The 16,197-nt window shown below is 37.6% G+C and overlaps 1 protein-coding gene across 3 annotated transcripts in view; it reads right to left on the reverse strand.

Annotated features, from left to right (window-relative positions):
• Positions 1–16,197, reverse strand: part of RPGRIP1L (RPGRIP1 like) — a 98,300-nt gene that overhangs the window by 39,892 nt on the left and 42,211 nt on the right. For all 3 annotated transcript variants that reach the window (XM_043898483.1, XM_043898485.1, XM_043898486.1), the window contains exons 15-17: positions 8,426–8,878; positions 5,602–5,753; positions 2,239–2,617 (exon numbers count right to left, since the gene is read on the reverse strand). In XM_043898483.1, the coding sequence (XP_043754418.1) occupies positions 2,239–2,617; positions 5,602–5,753; positions 8,426–8,878 (984 nt within the window). The remainder of the gene's footprint in view (positions 1–2,238; positions 2,618–5,601; positions 5,754–8,425; positions 8,879–16,197) is intronic.

Here is a 16,197-nt window from a genome sequence, read left to right on the forward strand (position 1 = left end):
CAGTTCACAGGGTCACAAAGAGTCGGACATGACTTAGCTACTGAACAACAAGAAGCTACTTGTCCCTGGCTGAATGTGAGACTTATAGACTATCTAAACATTGAATGCATTACCTAAGCCATACATTGACCCATAGGCAAAGGGTGGAAGCCTGACAGCTCAAGGTGTTTGAATACAACTTTCAACAACCATAGGCTGACCACTAAACTATGTTCAGGCTTAAAATTAAGACAAAAACTTAGCAGAGACATCAGTGGCTATAGCAAGGGAAACAAAACTACAGAAATGGTACAGGCCAAGTCACCAAACAAACAATAACAGCAACAGAAATCCTGGGAGGGTTAGAATCTATGGATGCTAAAATATGGTGTCCTGAATGTCCAAATTTAAACAACAGCAAAAAAAATCATGAGCTACGCAAAGAAACAGGAAGGAGAATGTGCTACATACACAGATAGAGTGTCACCCAGAGATGCTTTCTCAGGGCATCCAGATGTGAGACTCAGCAGACAAAGACCTCAGAGCAGCTATTGTAAATATGTTCAAAGAGCCAAAAAAAATAAAGAATTAAAGGAAAGTCGATGACAATGAATTATAAAACAGAGAACATAATAAAGAGAGAGAAATTATAAAAAGAGAACTAGAATATATTATAAAATATGGAATATAGCCAATATTTTATAACTATAAATGGAGTATAACCCTTACAAATGACAAATCACTATGTTGTATACCTGTAACATATTATACATCAACCATATCTCAATAAAAAGAGACAGAACTAAAAAGGAGTTCTGGAGTTGAAAAGTATAATTACTGAAATGAAAAAATTCAATAGAGGGGCTTAGTAGGAGATATGAGCTGGCAGAAGATTCAATGAACTTGAAGACTAATCAATAGTGATTGTCCAAGCTGAAAAGAAAAAAAATGAAGAAAAATGAACAGAGCCTCAGATATCTGTAGGACACCATTAAACATATGAACATATGTGTAACAGGAACCTAAGAAGTGGAAGAAAGGGCAGAAAAAAATAACTGAAGAAATAGGGGCAGAAAACTCCCCAAATTTGATACCTAATAGTACCCTATACATAAAGAAGCTCAACAAATTGTAAGTAGAAAAAGCACAAAGGGATCCACAACTAAACACATGATAGTGGTATTGTTGAACGACCTCCCCCACTCCCAAAGAAAATCTGAAAACTGTATCATGTATTAGGGAACATAACAAGATTAACTGATGATTTTTCATCAGAAACAATGAATGCCAGAATCAACTGTCTGATATACAAAAGTGCTTAAATAAACTAAACCTGACAACTAAGAATATGATATCCAGCAAGACTATCCTTCAGAAAATAAAAGCTACATATAAAGACACTGCCAGATAACAATGCTTAAGTGAATTCACTGCCAGCAGACCTGACTCACAAGACAAATTAGAAGAATTTCTTCAGGCTAACAGGAAGTAATACCAGATGGTAACTCACATCAATATGAAGAAACAGAGGTAAATAAAGGTAATTACATAGGTAATTAGAAAAAGTATAAATACGTTTTTCCTCATTTCTTAACTGATTTAAAGAACAATTGCATAATTAAAAAATTATAATCTTGGATTTATAATACATAAAGATAAAAAAATATATGAAATAATTAACACAGAAGATGGAGAGGAAATAGAGCTATTTGGAGTAAGAAAATGACATCAGACCCAATGACTCAAATGACTCAAACCCAAATGAAGATATAAATACCAGAGATGCTAAATACATAAGTTAATATAAAAGTCTCCTATATCTACTCTCCCTTCTCTTAAAGGCCATAAAGTTATATAAAGCAATAACTAACATTGTACTGTTGGGTTTATAACACATATAGGTATACCATATATATATATATATATATATATATATATATATATATATATATATATGTATGACAATGTAATAAAGGAAGGGGGAAGGAATGGAACTATATAGGGGCAGATTTTTCTAAATTTCAGTGGAAGTTATTAGCATTAAGTTTAAGTGCTTTGTGTCACACTGAGGTGCATACTGTAATCCTTAGAATAACTATTAAGAAAATGATTACAAAAATATAATATTGTGGGTCCAAAGTTTAAGATTATCTTAGAAGGCTAGAAAGATTAGTTACAAATAGATCATATCAATAACACTGAGGAATAATTTAGGTCTTTTTTAAAAAACAATCTCATGGATTCAAGAAATACGCTTACCTGAAATACATCTGTCATGTGCCAATGAAATTAGAGGCACATTGACTTTTCCTATGTAAATACTCTCCTGGGTATCACTATCATCAAATACATAAAAACTCAGAGACTCTGACTTAAGGTATCGATCCAAATCCATATTCATTGGCACTGGGAAACACATATGATCATCAAATTGTGGATCATTGCTACTGGGAATGATGGCTGTGTCATGGTCTGCAAAATCAAAAAACTTGTACACAACATATGGGTGTGGCTGCAGGTGGCTTGCTCGGGACTGCAGGTGGTTGCAACATCTTATTGTAATATGAAGTTCATTTAAGTTGCCATCTGTGGAATCAGTAGAACTGAGCTGAGCAGTTTTGGGTGCTTGATGACTTAACTGGAAAAACATACATATTTATATTACAGTAGTAATACAATGAAAAGTAAACAGCAGCTGCCAACCCCCAAACACAATAATTTTGTAAATGGACCAAAAGACTGCAGATTTTCACCTCATAGTGAATTTCTCAGTAAAAGACTCTTGACACTTATTCAAAACCAATATTCTCTAGAACCTGTGTACAGACACTGTTAACAGAAACTATAAAAGACTGAGCATACATGTAGAGATTGCTGTTAAAACAAACAAAAATAAATAAAGCCACGAAAATAGTCTGATGTTTTTTAATTCTATTTAATGCTTAACAGGTAAAGTGAGCAGATAGGTTCAAAGATTAATGTCCCCTAGTTTACAATTTTATTAAGAGCTAATCCTTCAACCATTCCAGTTATTCTGATCATATCACATTCTTAAGTGAGAACTAATGAACTTGATGGTACCCACTCAGAGAGATGATTTTGTTATATTTGGGTTGGCCCTCATCCTGAACCAATGGGATCTGGGGACGCGGATACCTGAGTCCAAGGAACAAGGGAACAGAGTGAGAGAGAAACTTTGGAGGGGTAAAATCTTGGATTGGAGGGACTTTTCGGAAGAGAAGTGAGCTAAGGGAGTTATCCGGGAGAGTTGGAAACTGCTCCATGGCCCTCTACGGAACCATGACTCAGGCAATCGGCGCACAAGTACTCTAGCGAACAGCTGCCCTGACGAGCTGCTACGCCTTTAGTAGCCGATGTGATCTGGGACAAAACAACGCAGTGTTGCAATGTCAGAGAATTCTCCACCTCCCATGCAGGGACCCCTCTTTCACTGTATTTTTGAATCTGGATTGAACAACTGGAACTTTTGATTCTAGAGAAGCTTATGAGAGAAAGAAAACAGAACTGAAGTCATAATCTCCTTAGTGGAGACATCTGGTGGTATGGATAAGGGAAATCTGAGAAGGGAATCACAGTACTGCTTTCCCAGGGCTAGTTTGCATCTAGCTATAGAGGGCAGAGTGGAATGGTTTACAAAGTATCCTTTCTGCTTCTCCCCTCAAGCCTACCCACAAAAGCTGAAGTTCCACCAGTAAATGGCTCATTCAAGTCATAAACTGGGAGTCTAAAACTCTTCAAATTACAAAAATTAATAAACCATGTGGTTTCACTATTTCTAATTCCTTTTCTCATAATGACATTTCTCAAGGTGTGCTCTGAAGAACATTAATCCAGAACGATGATCGCTGGGAAATGGGTGCCATTCTTTAAGTTTGGGAATCAACATTATATTAATCATGGTTCTTTTAACTGAAAGCTATAAAAACTGATTTCACCAAGCAAATACAATGAAAAAAGACTTTAATATAAGAGCATGCACAGTCACTCAGTCATGTCTGATTCTTTTGCAACCCCATGGACTGTAGCCCACCAGACTCCTCTGTCCATGGACTATTCCTGGGAAGAATACTGGAGTGGGTTGCCATTTCCTCCTCCAGGGGATCTTCCAGACCCAGGGATCGAATCCACATCTCTAACATCTGCTGTACCGGCAGGTGGCTTCTTTATCACTGCTCTACCTTGGAAGCCTTTAATATAAGGCTATAGGGCTATTTCACAGAACTGTGTAGCAGAAATGTGGTTGTGTCTTAGGAAGGGAATGGGACTGTAAAACTATAGGAATTTGCTCTCCATCTAGTTCTTCATTTTTCTCTGTATGCTTGCTCATTATTCTCCTTCTAGATACATTTTCTTTCCTTTGCAGTTTAACATGGTAGCAGATGGCTGCCCCATAGCTCCCAGTTTCCCACGTTTCAGCCATGGAGTCTTACTTTCTCTTGATCTCAGAAAGCAGAATCTGATTGGCTCAGTTGGAGGCAGGTGGCTATTATTAAATCATTAATTATAATTGGGTGGAGTGGGAGAGAGCAGGGTCATCAAATGTAAAGCTGGCCACCAGGGGCCCAGCCCCATGGACTGGAAGAGAGGGCAGTTCCAAATGAAAAAAGAGAATTGTGCCTTGAACAGACATTCCAAAATATTTCTACTATATTCTATCCCTTTGTTACTTAAGTGTATACTTCATGCTTCCTCTTGAGATTCGAGTTATACTCAAATCTCAAAATAAGCCCTAAAGTCAAGGATCTTATTTAACTTTGCTCAATTCAGTCTTTTCTGCATTTATTGGATCATGGAATTCTTCTGGAAATAAGACTGTTAAGACTTCATGAAACACAGTTTGGAAAATGCTACTCTGAGGAATTGCTTTTAAACCTCTAATTCTCAGTAAAAGAATATTCATTTTACATTCTACTTTGCATTTCAGAAAGCTACAGGTTTCTGAAACAGCTTGGAAGAAGTTGGAAACGGCTGGAAAAAAAGAATAACTGAAACTCCAAGAATAGCTATTCATTTCCTTAACAGCAGAAATTGTAATGAAAGTTACAGCTGATGTGTAATATTAGCATTGCAATTCTATTTTTCAAAAGTGTCCTGGATAGCGCAAGGGAGTTCCTTTGGGGTGACAGATCAATTCTGTATCTTGATTGTGGTGGCTGTTACATGATTATATACACATGATAAAACTGCACTGAACTCTGCTTCTTCCTACACAAACAACACACACACATACACAAATAACACTGTACACTCATACACACGTAAGTGCATGTAGATCTTAGAAAATCTGAGTAAAGTCTGTAGCCTAGTTAATAGTACTAGCCTAGTTAATAGTACTGTACCAATGTCAGTTTCCTGGCTTTGATACTATACTATAGTTACATAAAATATTACAACTGGGAGAAGCAGGGTGAAAGCTACACATGACCTCTGTACATTTTTGTTACTTCCTGTTAAGTCTATGATTATTTCGACATAAAAAGTTTTAAAAAAAGCCACTTGATGGCTGTGAAAGAAAGTGATTTCAGTTTAAAGCATGGTAATACAAAGAAATACTATAAAATTTCCGTGTCATAAAAGGGTTGTAAAGTCAAACAAGCTTACCCATTGCATTTGCTCTGGCCCCTTAAAATTTGATGTTATGTATCCCAAAGCCTTTGCCCGTTCTCGATAAAGCCGAATCGCTTGATCCATGGGAACTCTTAATCGGAACCAGTATTCCACTGTGCCAAAATTGGAGATGTCTCCTTTAGTTCCTACAAACCGATACATAATTCACTGTTAAAATGGCCCCATAAATCAAAATATATACCAGTAAAACATACATCAATGGTATTAGGCATTAAAACTATAAATTTTATACTGAATAAAATAATATATGACTTGCACAGATGGTGTGTGACTGGCAAATAACAGAGAAAAAGAGAATAAGTTACTTCTGCAAGTATGAGTTTCACTGTGTGTTAAATATTATTAAAAAACTGTGTTTGAGGTAGTCCAGTTCACACTATTTCAATCCTTCTAACACATAAAAAGATTTTTTTCTGACGCTATTTTTTCTTTTTTTTTTAACAAGCTGCACTCAATGCAGTCTGACAGATACAATATGAAACCTCAAAACTATGAATGTGATATTCCACATTATAATTCAAATTTCAAGAAATCTTTGGCACCTTCCTCATTTTTCTACTGTACCGTAAGTACAGGGGAAAACACCATACCTATTGCCAAATCTATACTGTACATAGAACACCCTTGCATGTCTGCCCTGCACATCTTCAGTCCTTCTCACAACTCTGCGGCTCTTTATCTCTCTTCCTCTGTGATGACTTCCTCTATGGCTCCCTGCTTCCTTTGCAGGAATTGAGGACTATGTCCTCATTAGGGTACTGACTGCTTTGGTAACTGTCACTTCACCAGTTTACTTCTCTGCCACGCTAAGTTTTTGAGGGCAGGATTTTTTGAACCATGTGAATATACTATCTATGCAATCAATAAAATAAAATCCCTCCCCAGAACCTAAGTCACCTTCTTTCTTTCTCGAGAAAGCTTCTTCACTTGGCCTCTGGGATCCTGTATACTCTCGGTTTATCTCCCTCTTCACTGGTGACTCCTCAGTTTCATTTTGCTGGCTCTTCCTCTTCTTCCCGAATACTAAATTTTAGAGTTTCCCAAGGCTCAATCTTTGGTCCTTTTCTCTTCTTTATGTACAGTTACTCTTTATGTGAAATTATCTGGGTCCAAGGCTTAAAATGTATTCTGTATGCTAATGAATCCCACTTTTCTATCCCTGACCTTCAGACTATTATATCCACTGCTTATGTGACATTTCCACTTGGCTGTATAACAGGCAGGTCAATCTTGTTCAGACACATCTTAAGTTTTCTTCCTCAAATTTGTTCCTCTCCCTGACCTATTTCAACAAATGGCCTCGTCCTTCTCCTGGTTGTTCACACCAAAACTCTCACCTTGTCTGTTTCTCTTGTTTCTCTACATTCAGTTGATGAACAAGTTTTTAAAGAAGAGTTAATCAAACCTACACTGAATATGACTACTTCTTATCACTACTTTCACTACCATCTTAATCCAAGGCACCATCTTCTTTCCACAGATTAATGCAATAGCCTGAAAATGGTCCTGTTTCCCCTCTTGGCCTGTATAGACTATTCTTCCCACAGCACCCAGCATGGTTCTTCTAATATCTATGTGTGTCGGACTTCCCTGGTGGTGCAGTGGATAAGAATCCACCTGCCAATGCACAGGACATGGATTCGATCCCTGCTCCGGGAAGATTCCACATGCTGTGGAGCAACTAAGCCCATGTACCAGACCTACTGAGCCCGTGAGCTGCAACTACTGAGCCCGAGTGCTGTAATTACTGAAGCCTTTGAGCCTTTGCTCCGCAACAAGAAAAGCCACCTGCAACTAGAGAGTAGCCCCCACTTGCTGCAACCAGAGAAAGCCAGACTGCAGCAATGAAGACCCAGTACAACCAAACGAACAAACAAAAAACAGCAAGAAACTATGTGTGATCTTGTAACTCATCTTCTCAAAACTATCCAATGACTTGCATCACTCAAAGAAAAAAAAAAGTCCAAACATGACCCACAAAGCTCTGCAGCATGATCTGATCCCTGCCCATTGCTTTAATGTCAGCTCTGCTCTAGTCATAGGCCTCCTCGATGTTCCTCCAATTGGTCAGGTTTGTTTTTCCCTCAGGCCTTTGTACTTGCTGTTTCCTCTGCCTGAAACAATCCTCCCCTGGATCCTGACATGCAGCTTTCTTTTAAAAAATATTTTTAAAAAGTATTTATTTATTTGGCTGTGGGCCCTAGTTGCAGCACATGGGCTCTCTAGTCGTGGTGCATGGGCTTAAGCTGCCCCATGGCTGATATGGATCTTTATTCAGGTCTCTTTATCACTGTCATCCTGTAGGGAAGTCCTTATCTCAATAAGCAACCTTCTCTCTCTTTAGCCTCTTGCCCCGATCATCTTTCTTCATATCTAAGGATAGGTGTATAGTTTTATGGCCCATCTTCCCCTCTAGAAGGTAAGCTACAGGAGGGCAGGGGCTTCAACTGTCTTATTTATCACCGATCACAGTATTCCCAGTGCTTAGTAACAGTGATAACGACACGCTCTTTAAAAAATATTTGATCAACATACTATAATTCATGTTTAATCAAACAAAGATATCAACATGGCAAATAAACATTTGTACTAAGAAGCTTTAAAAAATTAACAGCCATTGTACTGATATTATCAATGACATTTAAGAGTGCAATCAACAGTGGGCAGCTGAATCAGAGAAAACTGTCCTTACCTAAAGGCACCTTGAATTTGTGAGAGAAGATACTAACGTGAAATGCCTTATTGATATAGAAACCAATCAGGGATTCAAACAGCCGGTCTGTAAGACTGTACTCACCAACCAAACTTGCTGTGCAAAATATTCGACCGCTTTTTTCTAGAATTTCATGGAATCTCAGCTGACAAGCTGCAATTGTTTCATAATCTGTGCTGTAAGCCTGGTGGACCTCAAGAGTGACAGTATTTTTCTGAATGTATTGTAAGAATAAGTCATTAACATGAACGAGGTATTGAGAAGTAAAGTTATATTCTGGGTGAAGGCCCCGTACTATGGGAGTTGTCTGTAGTTCGAAATCATAGAAAGCGTAGGTACAGAAGGTGACAGGCTCTTTATCCCCAGATGCCTGTAAAACTTCGGAAGAAAAGGTTACTTTGTTGACATGGATTTCAAACAGGTTTTCGCCTCGTTCTAAGTGAATGGTTTCATCCAAGTCATCAGCTGAGTCACCTGGCATGATTTCTGGCTTAAATTTGTACTGCTTGGTGCCGTAGGCAATATCCTTTAATTGGGCTGCAAGAGAAGACACACAGTTTAGAGGTTTTAAGGTGTTGACATATAAAGATACAAAGATACATATGAAGTGGTAGGAAATCTGAGGGCTTTTGGTGTATAGTCCCAATCAAATTCTACAGCTACACTTTTCCTGTAATTGATACTGTGTTTTAAAGAAATCTATCATTTATTTTGACATCATTAGTTAAAAAATGACAACTTAAGTGGTAATACAGGATATACCAGGGAAAAGGAGAAAGAAAAAGGAAAAAAAAAAAAAGGCTGTTGAATGAATAACTGAGGTAAATATTTAGATTCCACTTGCTCCTTTGGTTTGGCTCTATTATCTTCTCTCCTTTAAAATCAATTTCTCTTTCCACTGCTACCTACTTGTCAGTTTATCCAAATATATATTTTCTACCTTTGGGGATGATGGATATGTTTATTATCTTGATTATGGTGATAGTTTCACAGATGTATATATAGGCCAAACTCCCAAACGGTGCACTTTAAATATGTGCAATTTAAAGTATGTTCATCCAAAGAGATGAAAACTTTTAAAAGTTGTGGTATGATCGGAAATTTAAATACTGATTAGAAATTTTATGATAGTAAATAAATATTGTTCATTTTTAGGTATAATTGTATTGTTATTTTTTAAGACCTCAGTTAGATGCATCCTGAAATATTTATTGATGAGATGATGTGGTATCTGAGATTTGTTTCAAAAGGATATGGGTAAGATAGAAGGGAGTTGGGGATACAGATGAAAAAAGATTGGCCATGAACTGATTGATTATGTGATAGGTACATCAGAGTTTACCATACAATTATTTCCACTCATATATGTTTGAACTTTCCCATAATGAATTAAAATTTTTTTTCATAATAAAACCATTATGCTGGGGAAAAAATAAAAGTATATTCATTATAATTCTATAAAGTTGCTCTTAAAAATATATATATCTGTCTCGATTAGAACATTCCCTCACATCATATACAAAAATAAATTCAAAACGGTTTAAAGATATAAGTGTAAAACCCGAAACCATAAAACTCCCAGGAGAGAAGTCTTTGACCCAAGTTAGTTATAGCAATATGTCTTCTGGATCTGTCTCCTAAGGCAAAAGAAATAAAAACAAAACCAAATAAACTGGATCTAATTAAACTTAAAAGCTTTTGGACAGCAAAGGAAACTACTGACAAAACAAAAAGATAATCTACTGAATGCAGGAAAATATTTACAAATGATGTGACCTGCAATGGGCTAACACCCCAAATACATAATATGAAAAAATGAAACCCAATATGAAAAAAAACCCAAAAAACTTCATTAAAAATGGCAGAAGACCTGATAGATAGTTCACCAAAGAAGACATACAGATGGCTGACAGGCACATGAAAAGATACTCAAAACTGCTAATTTTTAGAGAAATGCAAGTAAAAACCACAATGAGATATCACCTCACACTTGTCAGAATGGCTATCATGAAAAAGTGTACAAATAACAAATGCTGGTGAGGGTTTGGAGAAAAGGAAACACTTGTATGCTGTTGGTGGGAATATAAACTAGTACAACCACTATGGTAAGTAGTATGGAGGTTCCTCAAAAAATTAAATAAAAACTACCATATAATCCAGCAATTCCATTCCTGGGTACATATCCAGAAAAAACCAAAAACACAAACTGAAAAAGATAATACATGCACCCCAATGTTCATGTTGTTGTTCAGCTGCTAAGTTGTGTCTGACTCCTTGCAACCCCATGAACTGTAGCATGCCAGGCTACCTTGTTCTTCACTATCTCCCTGAGTTTGGTTAAATTCATGTCCATTGAGTCGGTAATGCTATCTAATCATCTCATCCTCTGCTGCCCCCTTCTCCTTTTGTTGTCAATCTTTCCCAGCATGAGGGATGAGGGTCTTTTCCAGTGAGTTGGCTCGTCCCATCAGGTGGCCAAAGTATTGAAGCTTCAGCTTCAGCATCAGTCCTTCCAATGAATATTCAGGGTTAATTTCCTTTCTAATTGACTGGTTTGAGCTCCTTGCAGTCCAAGGGACTCTCAAGAGTCTTCTCCAATATCACCATTTGAAAGCATCAAGTTTTTGATGCTCAGTCTTCTTTATGGTCCAACTCTCATCTCACATTCATACGTGACTACTGGAAAAACCACAGCTTTGACTATACAGACGTTTGTTGGCAAAGTGATGTCTCTGTTTTTTAATACACCATCTAGGTTTGTTATAGCTTTTCTTCCAAGGAGCAAGTGTCTTTTAATTTCATGGCTGCAGTCACAGTGATTTTGGAGCCCAAGAAAATAACATCTATCACTTCTTCCACTTTTCTCCCTTCTATCTGCCACCATGATGTGATGGGGTCAGATGCCATGATTTTAGTTCTTCTGTTGAGTTTTTTTTTTTTTTTTTTTTTTAATTTTTAAAAATAGTTTTATTTTATTATTTTTTTTTTCTTTTTTTTTTTCACTTTTAATTTTTTTTTATTAGTTGGAGGCTAATTACTTCACAACATTTCAGTGGGTTTTGTCATACATTGATATGAATCAGCCATAGATTTACACTTATTCCCCATCCCGATCCCCCCTCCCATCTCCCTCTCCACCCGATTCCTCTGGGTCTTCCCAGTGTACCAGGCCCGAGCACTTGTCTCATGCATCCCACCTGGGCTGGTGATCTGTTTCACCATAGATAGTATACATGCTGTTCTTTTGAAACATCCCACCCTCACCTTCTCCCACAGAGTTCAAAAGTCTGTTCTGTATTTCTGTGTCTCTTTTTCTGTTTTGCATATAGGGTTATCGTTACCATCTTTCTAAATTCCATATATATGTGTTAGTATGCTGTAATGTTCTTTATCTTTCTGGCTTACTTCACTCTGTATAAGGGGCTCCAGTTTCATCCATCTCATTAGGACTGGTTCAAATGAATTCTTTTTGACGGCTGAGTAAAATTCGATGGTGTATATGTACCACAGCTTCCTTATCCATTCATCTGCTGATGGGCATCTAGGTTGCTTCCATGTCCTGGCTATTATAAACAGTGCTGCGATGAACATTGGGGTGCATGTGTCTCTTTCAGATCTGGTTTCCTCAGTGTGTATGCCCAGAAGTGGTATTGCTGGGTCATATGGCAGTTCTATTTCCAGTTTTTTAAGGAATCTCCACACTGTTTTCCATAGTGGCTGTACTAGTTTGCATTCCCACCAACAGTGTAAGAGGGTTCCCTTTTCTCCACAGCCTCTCCAGCATTTATTGCTTGTAGACTTTTGGATAGCAGCCATCCTGACTGGTGTGTAATGGTACCTCATTGTGGTTTTGATTTGCATTTCTCTAATAATGAGTGATGTTGAGCACCTTTTCATGTGTTTGTTAGCCATCTGTATGTCTTCTTTGGAGAAATGTCTGTTTAGTTCTTTGGCCCATTTTTTGATTGGGTCATTTATTTTTCTGGAATTGAGCTGCAGGAGTTGCTTGTATATTTTTGAGATTAATCCTTTGTCTGTTTCTTCATTTGCTATTATTTTCTCCCAATCTGACGGCTGTCTTTTCACCTTACTTATAGTTTCTTTTGTAGTGCAAAAGCTTTTAAGTTTCATTAGATCCCATTTGTTTAGTTTTGCTTTTATTTCCAATATTCTGGGAGGTGGGTCATAGAGGATCTTGCTGTGACTTAACACTGATGAAAGAAATCAAAGAGGACACAAACAGATGGAGAAACATACCGTGTTCATGGATTGGAAGAATCAATATTGTCAAAATGGCTATTCTACCCAAAGCAATCTATAGATTCAATGCAATCCCTATCAAGCTACCAACGGTATTTTTCACAGAACTAGACCAAAGAATTTCACAATTTGTATGGAAATACAAAAAACCTCGAATAGCCAAAGTAATCTTGAAAAAGAAGAATGGAACTGGAGGAATCAACCTGCCTGACTTCAGACTCTACTGCAAAGCCACAGTCATCAAGACAGTGTGGTACTGGCACAAAGACAGAAATATAGACCAATGGAACAGAATAGAAAGCCCAGAGATAAATCCACGAACCTATGGACACCTTATCTTTGACAAAGGAGGCAAGGATATACAATGGAAAAAAGACAACCTCTTTAACAAGTGGTGCTGGGAAAACTGGTCAACCACTTGCAAAAGAATGAAACTAGAACACTTTCTAACACCATACACAAAAATAAACTCAAAATGGATTAAAGATCTAAATGTAAGACCAGAAACTATAAAACTCCTAGAGGAGAACATAGGCAAAACACTCTCCGACATAAATCACAGCAAGATCTTCTGTTGAGTTTTAAGCCAGCTTTTTCACTCTCCTCTTTAACCCTCATCAAGAGGCTCTTTAGCTCCTCTTTACTTTCTGCCATTAGACCGTTATCATCTTCTTAACTGAGGTTGTTGATATTTCTCCTGACAGTCTTGATTCCAGCTTGTGATCCATCTAGCCTGGCATTTCGCATGATGTACTCTGTATATAAGTTAAATAAGCAGGGTGACAATATACAGCCTTGATGTACTCCTTTCCCAATTTTGAACCAGTCTGCTGTTCCATGTCCAGTTCTAACTGTTGCTTCTTGACTTGCAAACAGGTTTTTCAGGAGGCAGGTAAGGTGGTCTGGTATTCCTATCTCTAAGAATTTTCCAGAGTTTGTTGTGATCCACACAAAGGCTTTAGCATAGTCAATGAAGCAGAAGTAGATGGTGTTCTGGAATTCCTTTGTTTTCTCTCTGATTCAATCAATGTTCATAGTAGCACTATTTACAACAGCCAAGACCTGGAAGGACCTAAGTGCCCATCAACAGATGAACAGATAAAGAAGATGTTATATATACACACACACACACATATACATATATATATATAAGGGAATATTACTCAGCCATAAAAAGAATGAAATTCTGATATTTGCAGCAAGGTGGATGGACCTAGAGAATATTATACGTAGTGAAATAAATCAGAGAAAGACAAATAGTGTATGACATCACTTGTATGTGGAACCTAAAAATGATACAAATTCATGTATATGTAAAGCAGAAGCAGACCTCACAGATACAGAAACAAGCCTGTGGTTACCGAAGGCAAGAAGGAAGAGGAGGGACAAACTAGGGAGTCTGGAATTAGCAGATACATACTACCATGTATGAAATAGATAAGCAACAAGGGTATACTGTATAGCACAGTGAATTATAGCCATTGTCTCGTAATATCTTATAATGAAGCATAATTTACAAAAATATTGAATCATTATGCTGTACATCTGAAACGAATATACTGCAAATCAACTACACTTCAATAAAAAAATAAAAAGATATGTCTCTTTCTAAATACACGTCTTCCCCCAGGTACATCCAAACTTCTAAGGAGTAATGTCTACTTGTGTCTCCTATTCTTCATGTAACAGACATTCTTCCATCTCCTTCGAAAAGCATCTGCTTTACTTTTCTTATGTAACTACTCCAGAAAAAGTCACCAATAACCAATTGATTTCTAGAGTGAATGGACTTTGGTCCTGCATTACTTTGGGAGTGGAATGAAAACTGATCTTTTCCAGCCCTGTGGCCACTGCTGAGTTACTTGATTTCCTTGCTTAATTGACAATGAAGACCACATCCTCTTCTGTGAACTTTTGTGGGATTCCATGTCGTCATCTGCCCTGCTTCTCCTCCTACCACTCTTCTCAGTCCTTAAGGGTTTCTCTGCTGGTTTGCTAGGCTTCTACTTTTATCCGTTTTTTAGTCTATGTTTCATGAGTAATTGTATCCCTTTTTAGTTTTTAATTAAATCATTGAAATATTGTTGACTTACAATCTTGTGCTAACTTCTGCTGTACAGCAAAGTGACTCAGGTATACACAAATATACATTTTCTCTACGGTTTATCCCAGGAGACTGGATACAGTTCCCTGTGTATACAGCAGGACCTTGTTGGGTTTTCATCCTAAATGTAACAGCTTGCATCTACGAACCCCAACCTCATGGTCCGTCCTTCTCCCCCCCAACCCCGCCCCGGCCACTGCAAGTCTGCTCTCTGCATCTGTGATTCTGTTCTGTAGACAGGTTTACTGTGTCATGTTTTAGTTTCACATATAAGTGATACTGTATGGTGTTTCTCGTTCTCTCTCTTAGTTCATTTAGTATGATAATTTCTAGCTGTATCCATGATGCTGCAAAAGGCATTATTTTGCCCATTTATGACCGGGAAGTATACCATTGTTATCTATGTGCTACATCTTCTTTATCTGTTCCTCTGCTGATGGACGTTTAGGTTATTCCCATGTCTTGGCCATTGTGAACAGTAATACTGTGAACATAGGGGTGCATATATCTTTTTGAATCATAATTTAGTCTGTGTTTATGCCCAGGAGTGCGACTGCTGGATCATACGGTAATTCTGTTTTTAGTTTCCTGAGGAACCTTCATACTATTTTCCATAGTGGATGCACCAATTTTTATTCCCACCAATAGTGTGGGAGGATTCCCTTTACTCAACACCCTCTCCAATATTTTTATTTGTAGACTTAACAATTTTTTTAAATTTATTTGTCTGCATGAGCTTTTAGTTGTGGCATGCAGATCTTCAGTTGTAGCATGTGGGATCTAGTTCCTTGACCAGGGATTGAACCTGGGCCCCCTGCATTGGGAGCACAGAGTCTTAACCACTGGACCAGGGAAGTCCTGTTATTTGTAGACTTTTCAATGATGGCTCTTTTGACTTGTGTGAGGTGGTACCTCATTGTAGTTTTTATTTGCATCTCTCTAATAATTAGTAATCCCATCCCCTTTTATGACTTCGGTTACTATCAATATACTGAAGACTCAATATTTCTATTTTTAATTCAGAATTCTTTCCTAAATAACAGACTCACACATTAAGTGGCTTGCCAAGCCCTCTATCTAGATACTCTCTAGGCACATCAAATTTAATATACCTAAAGGAGAATGACTCATATTCTCTTCTAGTTCCTTCTGGACTTTGAAGTCCAAGTGAATGTTGTTAGCCTACACCCAGCTGCCTAAGCTAGATACCACGGAGTCACCCTAGGTTGCTCTTTGTCTTTGGGCTCCCCACATCTGTAGGGTCACTGATATTCAAAAACATTTCCTAAGTCTTCAGCAAATCTGTCCATGTCTTCTCCATCTCCACTGATGCTACCTTACTTACACCCAGAGTGTTTATTACCTAGATTACTAATGGAGCCCAAACTTCTTCATTCCTTCAAATTTTACTCATTCTTCCCAATACCTATAGCATAGTCTCCAAAATGTGGTTTTGTGTACTACTTCCTACCCCAAAGATTCCTTGGTGCTT

The sequence above is a fragment of the Cervus elaphus genome, chromosome 4 (genome assembly GCF_910594005.1).
Source record: "Cervus elaphus chromosome 4, mCerEla1.1, whole genome shotgun sequence".
NCBI classification, from domain to species: Eukaryota; Metazoa; Chordata; class Mammalia; order Artiodactyla; family Cervidae; genus Cervus; species Cervus elaphus.